The 19,110-nt window shown below is 38.2% G+C and overlaps 1 protein-coding gene across 2 annotated transcripts in view; it reads right to left on the reverse strand.

The window, feature by feature from the left end:
• Positions 1–19,110, reverse strand: part of ubr3 (ubiquitin protein ligase E3 component n-recognin 3) — a 153,953-nt gene that overhangs the window by 119,349 nt on the left and 15,494 nt on the right. For both annotated transcript variants that reach the window (XM_089132997.1, XM_089132996.1), the window contains exons 8-19: positions 16,534–16,762; positions 16,276–16,455; positions 12,558–12,691; positions 10,924–11,010; positions 10,775–10,840; positions 9,171–9,260; positions 8,151–8,279; positions 4,952–5,004; positions 4,732–4,865; positions 3,522–3,607; positions 3,077–3,218; positions 1,588–1,684 (exon numbers count right to left, since the gene is read on the reverse strand). In XM_089132997.1, the coding sequence (XP_088989123.1) occupies positions 1,588–1,684; positions 3,077–3,218; positions 3,522–3,607; positions 4,732–4,865; positions 4,952–5,004; positions 8,151–8,279; positions 9,171–9,260; positions 10,775–10,840; positions 10,924–11,010; positions 12,558–12,691; positions 16,276–16,455; positions 16,534–16,762 (1,427 nt within the window). The remainder of the gene's footprint in view (positions 1–1,587; positions 1,685–3,076; positions 3,219–3,521; positions 3,608–4,731; positions 4,866–4,951; positions 5,005–8,150; positions 8,280–9,170; positions 9,261–10,774; positions 10,841–10,923; positions 11,011–12,557; positions 12,692–16,275; positions 16,456–16,533; positions 16,763–19,110) is intronic.

The following is a 19,110-nucleotide window of genomic DNA, read 5'->3' on the forward strand; positions in this document are numbered from 1 at the left end:
ATATCGATAATTATCACGATATATGTCAAATATTTATTTTTTTCAAGTTAAAAGGCAGATTTTTGCAACAAAGTTGTATAAACCAGAGTGTTAATTGTGTTTTTAAACTACTCTTTAAATTTATGTTCACTAACAAAAACAGTAACATCTGTTTTTTTTTTTCCTTTTTTTTCTTATGTAACAACCACATTTTTATTTGGTAAAAAGTAATATTCTGACTGTTTGAGTTGCATTCAAATTAACCATTGGTCAATCAGTATCATGCATTTAGATCATGATAACCACAGATAAAACCAGGTATAGCCTACTATAACTTAGCTCCTCACTATCATGACATAACTTTGTTTTCTGTATTTTTTTAAATGAAAAACTATAGCCTGAAAGCTAAATACATTATTAAATACTGTACTTATATTCCATTAGTCATAATACATTGTCAACATTAATAATATTATACAATTCAATATGTATATCCCACATTTCATGGTGCAGTTAATATTACCAGGCTAACCTTACAGTAAATCCATGGTAGGCTAAATGGATTCAGTATCAATTCAGATTCTGACTGTATCGTTGCACGCAGTGTTTCTCCTTTTTGTCAGCGGTGTTTAATCTGCCTTTAAACTGGTTTAAACTTGACATTTGTGTTCTTCGCTGAACTCAAGTGCTTCTCACTGGATCTCGTGAGCAAAACGATCAGAGCTCGCGCTCCGCTCAATGCACTGCCGTTTGGACTTTGAGCCGAGCGGATAAATGCTCCGTGTGGCGCGCACGCGGTTTAAATGAGTTTCGTTCCGCTTTTTTGACGCATAAATATTATCGAACATTTATCGACCTCTTGATATCGTTTTATCGAGGAAAATTATATCGCGATAATTATCGTTATCGTTTTATCGCCCAGCCCTAAACACCACTTTTGCGTTTTCTCTTCAGAATCATTTCCGTGTAAACATAGCCTTGATACACTTCGTGTTTAACGGGAATAAAACCCTGTTTTATTATAACTTTATGCATTTTTCTTTTTTATGCATTTTTCTCTAAGTTTAAAAAAAAAAAAAAAAAAAAAAGCAGCAACATTTTGAACAAACATTTTTGAAAATCGAGTTTCTCCGTGACATGACTCGAATTGGGAAACCCTATTTCAGGTGTACGTCCCTCCACAAACACCTTCCTCAGATGTTCAGGGTCACTCCTTGTCCTGTTCCATCACACAGCGACCCTCAAACACAAGGTCAACAGCGCACAAAATCGAGCAATTTAAGGCTCCATGTGTGAGGAATTGTTTGGCTTCAGGATGATCAATGGCCATCTCAGTGAGGTTTCACCTCAGACTCTATGTTTGTTTCCCAACATTACTGTATCAAGCAACTATATGCGTCTGATTCCGTTCTTTAGGACTAAGCTATGCCTTATCTAGGAACAGGAAAAGTCTGTGCTGACGAAGATTTCAGAAAGCATACGCGTTGTATAAACGGTGCCGCATTTGCATGCGTTTACAGACTGTACCTTAACGGAAGGAAAATGAAATGAACCAGCAGATGTTGAGTGTGTAAGTGATAAAGTGTCTGGAGGATTTCAGAGACTCACAATGCTGTGTATCGATCCATGGCCGACTGCACGTCTCTGCGGTACACGGTGCGTAGAATCACCATTATAGGGTCAAACTCTTTCTCCCAGACTTCCGCTGGAAAACACAAACACAGAAAATGAATGTTGGGTGTGAGTTCTGAAAAAGGAGCCTCCGTCTGCCACCATGTAAAGAGAGATGAGCAATAAACTTAAATGACAATATAATCCAAACGATCATTATATTTCAGAAAAGAGCAGAACGCCAGAAGAAATTCATTGTTAAAATGCTTCCACTTCTAGAATGAATGAATCGACAAAGAAAAAATCCTGATATTTAGTGTACTCCTGTTGACCACATGTCATTAGTTAAAGCACAGCACACTAATAAAACTCAATTACAGATTCATTTTAAATATACATAAATATGTAAAGTCATATCCTGCAAACGAAAAAAAAAACAAATCTATACTAGAGAGCAGATGCTTTTGTCCTAATGCAGAGAAAAGTGCTAAACACTACAATCATGTAGTCACATTGCCATCTGGAGGTTCACAGAGGTACACACACACAGCATCCCAATGCAATGTATTTATGGGGGATATAATATAATATATATATATATATATATATATATATATATAAATATAATTTTTTTTATATATTTTTTTACTAGTGGGTGCAGGACACTATAATTAATTTATGTAGTGAGGATATCAAAAAGTAAACTTTGACATAATATACCCAAAAAATCCTTCATACAGTGGCTATTAGTAAAATTTATAAAATTGTGGGACCAAAACTTATTCAGACTGAAATGTTTTACTTTAATTTGCTAATGCGACCTTTTTACAACACAGTGAACAAAATTAAGCGTCGCTTGGTAATTGGTTGACCTAAATTGGTATTATATTTAAATTTAACAGCTGACAGATATTCAACCTAGTTCATTTGTGAGACGGTCTAACAGAAAGATGTCAAAAACCAGTGAATAAATCAACTGATTTTATAACCGAGTTCTTTACATATTTCAGACTGATCTCAAGAAATGGTGTATGACACGCCAAATCATATTTCCATTTTTGGCATGCTAGCGACACGCATAATCGCTTTTCAGCGCGTTTATGAACGCCGTTGACTACATTACATTTCTGTATATATAAATATATGACCTACCCCAACCCCGTCCCTAAACCTACCCGTCCCTGGGGTTAATAGCATTTATGAGTCTTTCCCTACCATCCTAGGATAAAGAAAAAAAAAAAAAATATCGCTCCCCAGATGTAGATCTACTTTTTGCTTCGTTTCGCTCAGACATTTAACGGCGTAGATACACGCGGATAGCTCAATAACTTGACTTGAAAGTGGCGTGTATGTTTACGCAAAAGTCATGATGTCATGTGTTGCATATTTTATTAATAGCGAATGAACTGATAATGTGAGAAATGTTGAAGGTGTCTAAATAATTGTTGGTTTTGACTGTTAATGGCGATATGATAAGTTGTGTCACCTTTTGGCGTGTACATGCCCTGTTGCATTGATCCTCCAGGCTCAAACACCGGGGCTTTAAAATCAGCTACAGCAGAAAGCATCTCCTCAAAACTACAGCTGCCCGGCACCACACCGCTCTTAGGGTTCGGATTCTCCGGGATCTACGACTGCAGTCAAGGACAACCATCAAAACTCAACTAATATGACCAAAATATTCAAGTTATAAAGTCCACAGAGGTCAATAATGGGATAAGTGCTGGACAAATTTAACATTGAACAAAATGTGTGATTAATATACAGTTGTGAATATTCTGATCATGTTTCCTTTATGCTTTTTTAAATTATAAATAAAAATGATTCTCAAGAACATCACAATTTGTTCTAAAACTAGCAAAAGCTCAATCAAAGCAGAGTGCTTGCCGTACTTCCTGCGAGCACAATGTGTTTTCATGGTGAAAGGATACCAGATCTAGCAGGGAACTGTGCGTACGATCATTCATACACAACTGAGACACCATCTCCGCTCTCAAGATCTCATCATCAGACATTCCTACAGAGAGACACAAAGACAGAATTAATTAATTGAGTTCATATCTCCATCTCTTGTGAATCTCTGGAAACCCACGAGGGAAAAATACACAATCCACATGCATGCAATAACCACAGCTTTCAAAATGTGCATGTCCATCACAGAAATGGTCCAAATATAGTTGTTTGCTTGAACATTTTTTTTTTTTTTTTTTGAGTGATTATCTTATGGTATTGCAATTTAAAACAATCAATTATTATTATTATTAGTCAAGGCTGTCGAGCAATACAATTTTAAATCCAAATAATTGCACAATGTGGCGATTCATTAATCTAATTGCATCACAAACTGCACATCAAATTTTTTAAATCTTTAAAAAAAAGATGTGGTTTTGCAATATAAATATATGGAGGTTACATTTTTTGGGAGTGAAATTAAACATAGTCAGGCAACCTCCATTGGACCACTTGAGTTAAAGAACATGGTACTCGTATTTATAACCAAACTGTGTGAATGAAACCATATTCATTACTCTAAAACAGGGTAATTGTATAGAGAGTATACACATGACTTCACAGTAGGCGGGAGTCGCTGTGGTTACACACATAATGCCTGGCTTAGTGCTTTAACAATTATAAATGGGGAATATGACAAAATATAGTGATCATCCAGATTTCCATCTACCTATTGTATTTATAATGTTGACTAGCAGATAAAGCATTCATAGGCTTTGATTTCCCCGGCCATGAAATCATGTACAAATATCAGGAAACCCCGATTCCTAGCCACATGCCAAAGTTCATGGACCACTGGTTCTTTGGTAAGATGTAAGGATCACAGTCAAACCCAACTGCATTTCATTTAAGCGGACAAACGTTTGTTTTACAGTTTCCGCAGTTTCCCTATTAAATCCAGTCACATTGCAGGACGTTTTGCCACTCGGTCCGACTGAGTGGGCGTGTCCTGACGGGAAAGTGACGTCAATGCACACCATTACCATCCACACTGAAGCTGTATGAGTGTAGCCGTAGATTCACCAATTAGAAGTAACACATTCCAACTAACGCTAGATCTGGTGTATGTTAGCTATTTAATCGTGTTGAGCTTCAAACTGTCAGTATTATTGAAAAAGAGATGACATGTACCCAGGTGTATTCGGAGACTGCTCAGTATGACCAGGAAGGTGAGCGCTCCCTCCAGCATGGGTCTCTCCTGCTCCGAGTCCAGCACTGCGTTCTGATGTTGAGACGCCATCGTCAGCAAGTCCACCACCTTAAACCTGACAGAAACACAAAGCTTTCAGGAGCCATCTCTAAACAACTGTGGCTGGAAACAATCTGTGTGAATACACAAACGTTGACGTACCTCTCAAACACTGAGGAAATGAAGTAATCTGGATCCAGTCTAGACGCACACACCTGAAGACAAATATATATTACAATAGCCTCAGGAGGAAACATGCAGGGTCTATTAACAAAGTGCTAAATATGAATGGCAATGGGCTAAGATAGCCAGCACATTTAGGAAGAACTGCACAAAATACATGGTTAAAAACGGACTTTAACGACTGCCTGACCCTCACTGAACGATGTATGCGATTCAAATCACACTGTCTTGTCTTCTAAAGAAAAATGTGTTGTATTTTGAATCTAAATCTGGTTTTGCAGACAGACAACTGTTTTGTGTCTGTTTTCAAGAGTTGAGTCTGTCTGCAAAACCAAACAAAACAGTAGAGTGTCTACAAAACCAAACAGTTGAGTCGGTCTGCAAAACCAAACAAAACAGTTGAGTCGGTCTGCAAAACCAAACAAAACAGTTGAGTCGGTCTGCAAAACCAAACAAAACAGTTGAGTCGGTCTGCAAAACCAAACAAAACAGGTGTGTCGGTCTGCAAAACCAAACAAAACCATTGTGTCTGTCTGCAAAACCAAACGTCTGTGTCCGTCTGCAAAACCAAACAAAACCGTTGTGCGTCTACAAAACCCAACAAAACAGTTAAGTGTCAACAAAACCAAACAAAACAGTTGAGTCTGCCTGCAAAACCAAACAAAACAGTTGAGTCGGTCTGCAAAACCAAACAAAACAGTTGAGTCGGTCTGCAAAACCAAACAAAACAGTTGCGTCTGTCTGCAAAACCAAACAAAACAGTTGAGTCGGTCTGCAAAACCAAACAAAACAGTTGTGTCTGTCTGCAAAACCAAACAAAACAGTTGAGTCGGTCTGCAAAACCAAACAAAACAGGTGTGTCGGTCTGCAAAACCAAACAAAACCATTGTGTCTGTCTGCAAAACCAAACGTCTGTGTCCGTCTGCAAAACCAAACAAAACCGTTGTGCGTCTACAAAACCCAACAAAACAGTTAAGTGTCAACAAAACCAAACAAAACAGTTGAGTCTGCCTGCAAAACCAAACAAAACAGTTGAGTCGGTCTGCAAAACCAAACAAAACAGTTGAGTCGGTCTGCAAAACCAAACAAAACAGTTGCGTCTGTCTGCAAAACCAAACAAAACAGTTGAGTCGGTCTGCAAAACCAAACAAAACAGTTGAGTCGGTCTGCAAAACCAAACAAAACAGTTGCGTCTGTCTGCAAAACCAAACAAAACAGTTGAGTCGGTCTGCAAAACCAAACAAAACAGTTGAGTCGGTCTGCAAAACCAAACAAAACAGTTGTGTCTGTCTGCAAAACCAAACAAAACAGTTGAGTCGGTCTGCAAAACCAAACAAAACAGTTGAGTCGGTCTGCAAAACCAAACAAAACAGTTGAGACTGCCTGCAAAACCAAATAAAACAGTTGGGTATTCTGCAAAACCAAACAAAACAGTTGAGTCGGTCTGCAAAACCAAACAAAACAGTTGTGTCTGTCTGCAAAATCAAACAAAACAGTTGAGTCGGTCTGCAAAACCAAACAAAACAGTTGAGTCGGTCTGCAAAACCAAACAAAACAGTTGTGTCTGTCTGCAAAACCAAACAACACAGTTGAGTCGGTCTGCAAAACCAAACAAAACAGTTAAATAAAACCATTGTGTCTGTCTGCAAAACCAAACGTCTGTGTCCGTCTGCAAAACCAAACAAAACCAGTGTGCGTCTACAAAACCCAACAAAACAGTTAAGTGTCAACAAAACCAAACAAAACAGTTGAGTCTGCCTGCAAAACCAAACAAAACAGTTGAGTCGGTCTGCAAAACCAAACAAAACAGTTGAGTCGGTCTGCAAAACCAAACATAACAGTTGAGTCGGTCTGCAAAACCAAACAAAACAGTTGAGTCTGCCTGCAAAACCAAATAAAACAGTTGGGTATTCTGCAAAACCAAACAAAACAGTTGAGTCGGTCTGCAAAACCAAACAAAACAGTTGTGTCTGTCTGCAAAATCAAACAAAACAGTTGAGTCGGTCTGCAAAACCAAACAAAACAGTTGAGTCGGTCTGCAAAACCAAACAAAACAGTTGTGTCTGTCTGCAAAACCAAACAAAACAGTTGAGTCGGTCTGCAAAACCAAACAAAACAGTTAAGCATCAACAAAACCAAACAAAACAGTTGAGTCTGCCTGCAAAACCAAACAAAACAGTTGAGTCCGTCTGCAAAACCAAACAAAACAGTTGAGTATGTCTGCAAAACCAAACAAAACAGTTCAGTCTGTCTGGAAAACCAAACAAAACAGTTCAGTCTGTCTAGACAGACTGAACTGTTTTGTTTGGGGTTTGCAGACCGACTCAACTGTTTTGTTTAGACAGACTCAACTGTTTTGTTTGGTTTTCCAGACAGACTCAACTGTTTTGTTTGGTTTTGCAGACATACTCAACTGTTTTGTTTGGTTTTGCAGACGGACTCAACTGTTTTGTTTGGTTTTGCAGGCAGACTCAACTGTTTTGTTTAGACAGACTGAACTGTTTTGTTTGGGGTTTGAAGACCGACTCAACTGTTTTGTTTAAACAAAACAGTTGAGTCTGCCTGCAAAATCAAACAAAACAGTTGAGTCTGTCTGGAAAACCAAACAAAACAGTTGAGTTTGTCTAAACAAAACAGTTGTGTCTGTCTGCAAAACCCAAACAAAACAGTTGAGTCTGTCTAAACAAAACAGTTGAGTCTGCCTGCAAAACCAAACAAAACAGTTGAGTCTGTCTGGAAAACCAAACAAAACAGTTGAGTCTGTCTGGAAAACCAAACAAAACAGACATGAAAACATACTTGGTTTTGTAGACACTCAACTGTTTTGTTTGGTTTTGCAGACAGACTCAACTGTTTTTTTTGTTTTGTTTTTGTTTCGTAGACGCACAACCATTGTGTTTTGCAGACAGACACAACTGTTTTGTTTGGTTTTGCAGACAGACACAACTGTTGTTTGGTTTTGTAGACAAACAAAACAGTTGAGTCTGTCTGCAAAACTAAACAAAACAGTTCCGTCTTTCTGCAAAACCAAACAAAACAGTTGTGTCGGTCTGCAAAACAAAACGGTTGTCTGCCTGCAAAACAAACCAAAATGACAAAGAATTTTGGACCTTGAATGAACTCATACTTCAAGTCCAGAAGCGTGAGGTAGTGAGCGAGGGGTGTCGGCGTGTGTTACCTGCAGGAGGTAGATGTCCGGGTCAATCATAGAGTTACAGAAGTGAGACTGGACATAGGTCATGGCCTGACCTTTAATCTGCAGCCCATTTCTCACCCACATGTTACTATGGATCTCTGACAGGCTAGCCTGCACAAACACACACAAACACAGATCCACTTATGGATACCATCTACTTATCACACACTGTAGAATTATCATCATAGCGCCATAACGCTATCACTTGACATTAAGTCACACGCCAGAAGTGAAACACGAGACATCGGTCAAGATTTATGACAAACGGCTGCAACATTACACAACACGCTGTCCTCTGCTTCGGTAGTATTAACACACTAATGGACAAAATGAAGACCAAACAAAAGAACTATATTAGATGGGCATAGCTTATCAAAAAAAAGACTGTAATGTTATCATAAAAGAAGTACATGTGACTTGTTTGTGTTCAATTAAAATGACATTTGAATACACAGTAACAAGATCCAACGGTTTTGCATGTTATGTTTGAATGTATCCAAGCATAAGAGATTAAGGAACTGTGGTGGTGGGAGGACTTTCAGTGAATAACTTACATTCATCTGTGGAAGAGTGCATAAACTGCTAATACTAGTCTTACAAGTTAGTCATCTATTTTTTTTTTTTTTCATTAGAACTGGTCATAATTTTACAGTATGACAGTTACATAAAGTAGGTTGGCCTAAAAAGTAAAACCAATGGTCAAACTAGTTCCTAAGACGATGTCTCAACATACAGTACAGTATCATATGACTCGAATAATACCGGATGAGTCATATGCGTTATTTTACGTCATACTTTTAGTAGTTTCAGCCCTGATCCAACAGTTTTAGAATATAATATATGAAAGCATAAGAGTTTGTATAATTTGTGACATGAGGATAAATAAATCTGACATCATTTTAATTTTTGTGAGCCATTACGTCAAACACACAAAATCATGCGTTTCTTCTCAGTTTGTTTGTTCTAATCTTAATATTTTAATTAATCTCCATCATGTATTACCTGTATCTGCAGAGGGTGAACCATGATCTTCATCAGCATCTCCTGATCCGGAAGCAAACTGTCCAAATCCAAACCTTGACACTTTACTCCCTGCAAAACACCAAAAATGGATCCGTTCATAATAATGCACATAAAATAAAGATTTGAAACAGACCTGTTACTAGAACTGATCTGGAGCAGCTCTGGAGGGTTTTAACTTTTGACCGTATCAGTGTTTCTAAATACATTAGATACTCTTCAATTAATTCATATTTGCATGAAGAAGAAAGCCACCAAATTTCTTCATGTCAGTAAATCGAATATAAACAGTGCCCCATTTTAGGGGAACCCTTCATCCCAACCAACATATCCATATGAGGTTCTTCGTTAAACCTTCATACTTGATGGAGTGAAAAAAAAATGTATTTCAATATTTTGATATGTCAAGTGCACTATTATTATTACTAACTGTTGACCATATCAGTATAATATTGTATTAAAATACCTCCACATTTTACCACAGTTCTAATTGGGGAAAAGCTGGCCAGGATTTGTGTGACCCCAGTTAATTTACATTTAACATAGAAGTTATATATTAGGGGTGTAACGGTACACAAAAATCACGGTTCGGTACGTACCTCGGTTTTAAAGTCACGGTTCGGTACGTTTTCGAAACACCAAAAAGAAAGAAATGCCAGAGAAATTTCCTATTTGTTTAAAGAAAAAATATTTTTAAATAAGTGTGAGTTTTCCTAGATCTTGAAACTTTCAGGTTTATAAATGGGGGTCATCTTTGAAGGATGAACAAATAATGTTTTGGTCATCACATTAAAAATAACTTTTAAATATACATTTATTTATATAATGTTTGAATTTTGAAGTGCTGGAAAAAGATGTGTAAAGTACTTGAAAGCATTTCACCATTCCAGCCAAACTGGTGAATGTTGCTGTTCTGTGGACGAAAGTATTACTAGTTCATTCACGGCACAATGTTTCTCCTGGTTTCCATGACAGCGCTGTTTGATCTAATGGAGATCTACGGTTAATAACGGAGAAATGTGAACGCTTCTCACTAGATCTCGCAGCGATGTTATTACCTCAGTGGCGAATTCAAATGTTTTTTTTACCGGATCTCTTAGCGCTGTGTGGTAACAGTGTTGCTTGATCGAGATCGGCTCGCGCTGCACAGATGTTGCTGGTCCGAACTGATAAACGATCCGTGAAGCACATAACGAGCAGTTTCGTTCTGCTTTCATTACGCTTGTCATTTGATGTTGCACAACGTTGTGTTGGCCGCGTCAGCACGAATTTTGCCGGCAGGAAAAATGGTCCAAGCAATCGTTCGGTTTGTATGCGTACCGAACCGGAAGCCTCGAACCGAAACGGTTCAATACGAATACATGTACCGTTACACCCCTAACTGATATACAAGTTCACATTTTTTACTGTTTTTCATTCTCCGCTTATCCGTGTTACATTGTTTTGTAAATAGTAGGCAACAAGTGACTGTCTTTATCAGCGAGTCATTCAATTATTCACTCAACCAGTTTGTTCAACAAGACTAATTCATACAGCAACTTAAGGTTAACAGGTTCTGAGTGTGTCGGACTGGGCTCCAAGCTCACCTTGCTGAGGAACATGGCGTAGTATCGATGGAGAGGTAAATGAAAGGTCAGCTGGTTGAGGGAAGGCTGTGACAGAGAGAGAAAGGTTTCTCACCAATTCCACATTCATGAAGACATTTAATCTGAGAGTTTAAGCATCAAACCGGTACCTCATCTACAAACCCAATGGCATCAAACCACATCTGAAGAGTTTCCAGACAGTACCGCACCACTGTCTTAGTGTACTCCTGGGTCTCCTGACAACACAAAACATGTTCAATTCAAACTTACGCCACTAAACCGGGCCAGATCACACAGAACACATTTCTGCATTCCACTCTGCTGATTTTCTATTGTTTTACATGCGGTTGACCAGTGGTTCTCAACAAACTTCCAAGAGGGCATCAAGATGTCTTAATACAAGGGCCGTCATTAACAATCTTTCTGGTAATCAAGTAATTGGTAGATCATTTTGACGATTAATCGTACATTTTTTGTGGTAATAAAAATAGACCTAAGCAAAGCCCTAAGCGTTTAGTTAGTTTTCACGTTCAACCTATGCGTTCAACTTGTAAACACTCTGACTCTGTAGTTCTGGCTACGTCGCCCGTGACCTTTTGAACGTAATTACGTAATACGTGACGTTGCAAACGCGCCTCACAGAATGGAGAAAGGCTAGCATTTGTCCTTAGAAAAGTTACATTTTCGAAATAAGCTTTGAAATAACCGATCGTTTCGCATGATAAGACCCTTATTCATCGTCTGATATCGTTTAAAGACATTTGAAGCTGCATCTGAAACTGTTATTAACACTATCTTTCGGACCTTGAACCATCCGGTTCCCATTGAAGTCCATTATATGGAGAAAAATCCTGGAATGTTTTCATCAAAAACCTAAATTTCTTTTCGACTGAGGAAAGAAAGACATGGACATCTTGGATGACATGGGGGTGAGTAAATTATCAGCAAAAGTTTTTTCAAAAGTGAACTAATCCTTTAAAACGATTTAAAATAAGACAAAACAAGCATTAAATTCAGCTAAAACAAAACAACTAAAAATCAAGATTAGTATTAGGTTATTTTTATAATGAAAATACATCTTTCAAGTAATTCCAAGGAGGGAGGACCTTCAAATATTGTTGTGGCCTTGAAGTCAGAAAGGTTGAGATCCCCTGCGTCAGATAGACATGTTTGACTGCTAAACCAGTGTCTCGCGTCTTTTACAGCATCTCACACATAACACGGCACTCTAAAAATGTGTTTAGGGTCAAATAAGGTTACATTTGGACAAACAAAACCAAGTCTCAAAAAACTCTTCTAGTGCTATATAAACTTAATAAACTTGAAACTTAAGGCGTTTAATCCCCTTTCTACTGCCAAAATATCACATTTTTTTATGTAAAACCTGTTCTGTGTGAATGGCCTTTGAACTCAATTGGCTTTATGCACAGCTGCACTACTTCCTGAACTTCAGCCAGCTCCTTGTTTCCTGTCTGCCATTATTGAACAAATTGATTATTTCAGGTGTGCCTGACCTCAGTAGCCACGGCAACAATAATCAGACACACCTGAATTAATCAAGTTTGTCCAATAATGGCAGACAGGAAACAAGGAGCTGGCTGAAGTTCAGGAAGTAGTGCAGCTGTGCATACTTGTAAAACTTGTATGACAACATTTATAGAAAAGCAAACCTGCAATAAAAAAAATGACAAACTAAAATATACCTCCGTATGCAGCAGATAAAAGAGAATATTACAGATAGAAAGGTGCTGGAGTGATGCATGCAGGGATGAATGTAGCTCACTTTGACTTTGCAGTGTGTGAGGAGACCCCACATGGGCTGAGCACAGGCCTCCAGCTCCGCTGCAAACGCTGCATAATATGTCTGAGACTCGAACTCCACGTGCTCATTCAGCTCTCGCTTGTTCAGATTCATTCCTGACAGAGTGAAAGATACAATCCAGAAATCAGAGGGAGTTTCAGTTGTAACATAACCTCCATCTCACACACAGTTCTGTGACTTTAATCAAAACTAAAATGAACTTTATAAAATAAAAAGTCCTAGATGCTTCTTATTTTGTAGTAAGCATTTATATAAGACATTCAATGTCAAGCTATATAGCAAATATGATCACAATATAGTATTCACTGCACATAAAGATTTTCTTCCTCAGAATTTTTGTATCGTTTTCCAGAAAAAATACCAAAACAAAAATCTAAAAATTTACTTACTTAAATTTTACTATTACATCTTGTTTTCTGAAAAATGTTTGTTTAAAACAAGAAAAATATATATTTTCTAACCCTATTGGAAGATATTTATTTTTAATTTAAGCATTAACAAAACAAGACTTGTTTACACCAAGTACTATATCTATTAGGGGTGTAACGGTACACAAAAATCACGGTTCGGTACGTACCTCGGTTTTAAAGTCACGGTTCGGTACGTTTTCGATACAGCAAAAAGAAAGAAATGCCAGAGAAATTTCCTATTTGTTTAAAGAAAAAATATTTTTAAATAAGTGTCAGTTTTCCTAGACCTTGAAACTTTCAGGTTTATAAATGGGGGTCATCTTTGAAGGATGAACAAATAATGTTTTGGTCATCACACAAAAAAGGAACAAAAGTTTTCACTGGGGCTGTACCTTTTCAAAAGGTAAACTTTTGTCCATTTCATGAGCTTTTAGGTGTTAATATGTACATTTTGGGTGCTAATATGTACATTTTAAGTGTTAATATGTACATTTTAAGTGTTAATATGTACATTTTAGGTGCTAATATGTCCATTTCAGGAGGTAATATGTCAATTTCATGAGCTAAAATGTCCATTTTAGGTGGTAATATGTACATTTGAGGTACTAATATGTACATTTTAAGTGTTAATATGTACATTTTAGGTGCTAATATGTCAATGTCATGAGCTAATATGTCCTTTTCAGGTGGTAATATGTCCATTTTAGGTGCTAATATGTACCACTAAGGTACCAATATGCAGCATTTGGGTACAAAAGTGTACCTTTTGAAAAGGTACAGCCCCAGTGACAGCTTTTGTACCTTTTTTTTTTCTGAGAGTGCATTAAAAATAACATTTAAATATATATTTATTTATATAATATTTGAATTTTGAAGTGCTGGAAAAAGATGTGTGAAGTACTTGAAAGCATTTCACCATTCCAGCCAAACTGGTTCCAGTTAGTGTTACTATATTAAATCCGTGGTGAATGTTGCTGGTCTGTGGACGTAAAGTATTACTAGTCCATTCACGGCACAATGTTTCTCCTGGTTTCCACGTCAGCGCTGTTTGATCTAATAGAGATCTACGGTTAATAACGGAGAAATGTGAATGCTTCTCACTAGATCTCGCAGCGATGTTATTACCTCAGTGGCGAATTCAAATGTGTTCTTTACCGGATCTCTTAGCGCTGTGTAGTAACAGTGTTGTTTGATCGAGATTGGCTCGCGCTGCACAGATGTTGCTGGTCCGAACTGATAAACGATCCATGAAGCACATAACGAGTAGCGCAGTTTCGTTCTGCTTTCATTACGCTTGCCATTTGATGTTGCGCAATGTTGTGTTGGCCGCGTCAGCACAAATTTTGCCGGCAGGAAAAATGGTCCAAGCAGTCGTTCGGTTTGTATGCGTACCGAACCGGAAGCCTCGAACCGAAATGGTTCAATACGAATACATGTACCGTTACACCCCTAATATCTATAGACCATTTCACAAGATGTAAACAACACTGGTCCAGAAGCACTTCCTGTTTCAGTTTAACACTACAAAAAAGCTGGGATAAAATACAACCAACAGAATTAAAACTGAATAAAAAAGTTAAACAAACATCTTTAAGATGTTTTCTTTACATGTGAAATAAAGAAAACGGTTACAAACTGAAACAGGAAGTGCTTCTGGACCAGTCTTGTTTACGTCTTGTGAAATGGTCTATAAAGGTAACTACAGTATAAGGGTAACTTTATTAGCGTCCACACCAGCACACAGTATCTTTCTGTTTATTGTTCAAGTGCGCTACAGTTCTGTCGACTGCCAATTTAAATGCACAAGCTTTTTAAAAGTTTGGTGGATTCTGATTGGCTGTCAATGTTTTTGCCGTTCGTCAGCGGGAAAATTCATTCTGAAAGGGATTCCAACTATATCGTTTCTCTATGCCGTTATTGTTATAGTTGTGGTGTGGACTCTGCTATTCTTTTAAATTTAGAACTATATATTTATTATCCTTTAAAGCTACAATACCTAAGATTTTATGCCGCTAGAGGGCGCTACATTCAAAACAACAACAACAACGGCTTTGCTTGATGATGCCGTGGAGGAACCCGGAATGATGGGAACTGTTGTTTTCAACTCCACCGTGGATAAATCATAGACATTATAAATCAGTCAGACGGGAATCGAAAATTAGTTGTCATGGATTCGGTAAAGTTCGATTTCTATAACTGTTGCGTTTAATGACATGCTTGTTTTTCATTAAACTGAAATAACCGCAAGAAAAGTAAGGTTTAAAAGTAAATTAGTTATCACAGATGTTAGGGGTGAGCCGGGACGGTTGAAACACTTTTCAGATAAACGTCGTTTTCTAAGATACAGCCAACAGTTCACATTCCGAGAAGTATTCGCGGTGAATATGACCTTACGATTTTTCACATCATATGCATAGACAACAAGACATTCTAACAATAAAACTAATTGTTTTGTTTACTGACATGAAATTTGAATACAGAAAACGGTGTTACTCACCTGTCAAGTAAAACACATGCAAGATCGGCGTCTCTTTCTAGTTAACGTTAAAGTTTTTCACGAAGTTCTCTCCATTTAGGAAATGCCACACCGATGTTGAGCCGGTTTTATTTCTCGTCCCAAATTCTTCTTGGGTCGTTTGGTTGACCCGTTTGTTGACGTTTGCGTTTATGAGACTTGTCTTTGTCGACAGAACCAGGTGCAATCGCTAAAGAATAATTGGGCTCCATTCCATAACAAATGCGCGAAACAAGCTGACGTTTGTTGCTTGATAGACGCTAATGCACAACTACAACTTCCGCATTTGTCCAGGACTACACGCAGTACGAAACCGAGGTAACGCGGATATGACACGATTTACTGGCGACTCCCAGCTCACACGCCCCGTTTCCTTGGTTAAAATCTCAATTTTCTCGCGATTTAAACATTGTTTGAAACATTTGGAATATTGTCAATTATCATCTTAACTAAATATATAACACTGGCCTTGTGATTTTGGGATATTTTAATGCAAAAATCTTAGGTATTCCACCTTTAATATCTTCGGTCCTTCATCTTCTCAAGTAAATTGAATTAATTCAAGTTTAGATATTTGTACAAAAATAGTGAGAGTTGTTCATAATTAAGCCCTTTAGCTGTAACCATTTTAGTGGTCAAGTAAACACTAATGCCTTCTCATTGTGCCACTCATAGAACTAAGGAAAGAACACCGCCACAGACTTAGAAACAAAAACAGCGCCTATGACCGCAGGATTTCCTGTCAGTCACTGACCTTGGAAGTAGGAGACGAAACTCATCCAGAGAAGCAGCAGAGAACGATCCTCCAGGAAGCGCTTGGCCACACTTTGGTGTGAGAGGATATTAATAAAATCACTAACTAAAGGCCAGTAGGTGTTATTCTTCAGTAGAGCTTCACCACAGTTTACCACCACATGCCGATTAATCTCCTCATCTGTGACATTCAAGAACACAGATTCAGTACATCTACAGCAGAAACAGTAGGAGTGGTGCCAAACATTTCTTTGGTTACCTTGCAGTTCGCTCTTGATAAGGCAGCTCTCCATCATGTAGAGAAGCACAGTGACCATGATGTCCAGTAAATGGCACTCCTCTGTGACGTGTCTCGCCAGCTCCTCGTTACTGAAGAGCTGAACGCTGATGTGAACGATGCGGTTGGACATGGTGTCGGACTCGTGGCTCTTCATGAGGGTCTTCATGATGAAGGCGTAGTGTTGTACGAAGGTTTTAGTGAACGTGATCTGTGGCACGGGAGAAGAAAGTACACATTTTGGTATTCAATCATATTGGAACAATGCAATTTGAGTACTTTAGAGATCATATGCAGTTTGCACTAGCTATAAATAAGTTACAAGTTTTATATTTACGCACTACTAAACATTTGTAAATATTTGATATATGACATGGGGGGAAAAAATGTTTCCCTGCTTTTGCATTCTCTCACCAAAGTATTATACGTTCCTGAGAAATTCTGCGATTATTGCAAAACGTTTGTGTTCCTTTGCAAACACATACAGCACATGTTATTTTTATGAAATTTACATTAATACAAAAGGGCGTTCTGGTTCTCGATTCTGATTGGCTGAGAGCATTTTCCAGCCATTTGATTTTCTACCATTAACACTACAGGACACACTTAACCTATCGTATCACTCCGCTTGCAGGTTTTCTCTCACAGCGAGTGTCATGGTGGATGAGCAAACAACATCATTTTACAAATACTACTGTTGTGTCACCGAATTTAGTTTGAGAGTTTTTTTAGGCGAGAATGTCGTTATTTAAACCTCAAATATGACTAACATGTAAACATAGCACCTATTTGACAATTTGACATTTTCGGAGATGTGAGCTCTAGACTGTTGGCCGTTCAGCGCTCATGTACCCATCTTGAACAGTTGTATATAGTGATATAGATAGTGTTTAAACATGAGGTATAGTTCATTTTGGGTATATCAAACAGGCTATCTTTATTTTTATTAATCTACTTGTTCCGGAGCAAATCGATTTGGCTAAGGGGAAAGTTAAGTTTCATAACTTCATATTTTTAACTGAAATCCTGTACTATAACTAGAAATACTGAACACTATAATCTTGGATGGCATTTGGGTGAGTGAATTGTCAGGAAATTTTCATTTTGAGATTAACTAATCCTTTAAGAATCTACAAACCTACAAACAGTTGGTTGGTGCAATACTACCAAATACCATATATACCCTTACCTAAAGGATTATTAGGAACACCATACCCCTTTCGCCTTCAGAACTGCCTTAATTCTACGTGGCATTGATTCAACAAGGTGCTGAAAGCATTCTTTAGAAATGTTGGCCCATATTGATAGGATAGCATCTTGCAGTTGATGGAGATTTGTGGGATGCACATCCAGGGCACGAATCTCTCGTTCCACCACATCCCAAAGATGCTCTATTGGGTTGAGATCTGGGGACTGTGGGGGCCATTTTAGTACAGTGAACTCATTGTTATATTCAAGAAACCAATTTGAAATGATTCAAGCTTTGTGACATGATGCATTATCCTGCTGGAAGTAGCCAACAGATGGGTACACGGTGGCCATAAAGGGATGGACATGGTCAGAAACAATGCTCAGGTAGGCCGTGGCATTTAAACGATGCCCAATTGGCACTAAAGTGTGCCAAGAAATCATCTCCCACACCATTACACCACCACCACCAGCCTGCACAGTGGTAACAAGGCATGATGGATCCATGTTATCGTTCTGTTTACGCCAAATTCTGACTCTACCATCTGAATGTCTCAACAGAAATCGAGACTCATCAGACCAGGCACCATTTTTCCAGTCTTCATCTGTCCAATTTTGATCATCTCTTGCAAATTGTAACCTCTTTTTCCTATTTGTAGTGGAGATGAGTGGTACCCGGTGGGGTCTTCTGCTGTTGTAGCCCATCCGCCTCAAGGTTGTGTGTGTTGTGGCTTCACAAATGCTTTGCTGCATACCTCGGTTGTAACGAGTGCTTATTTCAGTCAAAGTTGCTCTTCTATCAGCTTGAATCAGTCGGCCCATTCTCCTCTGACCTCTAGCATCAACAAGGCATTTTCGCCCACAGGACTGCCACATACTGGATGTTTTTCACTTTTCACACCATTCTTTGTAAACCCTAGAAATGGTTGTGCGTGAAAATCCCAATAACTGAGTAGATTGTGAAATACTCAGACCGGCGCGTCTGGCACCAACAACCATGCCACGCTCAAAATTGCTTAAATCACCTTTCTTTCCCATTCTGACATTCAGTTTGGAGTTCAGGAGATTGTCTTGACCAGGACCACACCCCTAAATGCATTGAAGCAACTGCCATGTGATTGTCTGATTAGATAATTGCAATAATGAGAAATTGAACAGGTGTTCCTGATAATCCTTTAGGTGAGTGTACAAGGTCCAATATTAAAATTCAAATGATTAAGCAGATCGATCGAAACCAAAATCCGAAATGCCAAGACAACAGTTCACTGAAGCCTTGCCTTCCTTCTCCGTGTATGCCTTTTGGGATTAGCATTATGCTAATTAAAATTGTGACGCAGGCATTTGCAGAAACAATATCTGGACTTCAATCGA

Source organism: Pimephales promelas, chromosome 7, assembly GCF_988280905.1.
Source record: "Pimephales promelas chromosome 7, fPimPro1.hap1.1, whole genome shotgun sequence".
Taxonomy (NCBI): domain Eukaryota; kingdom Metazoa; phylum Chordata; class Actinopteri; order Cypriniformes; family Leuciscidae; genus Pimephales; species Pimephales promelas.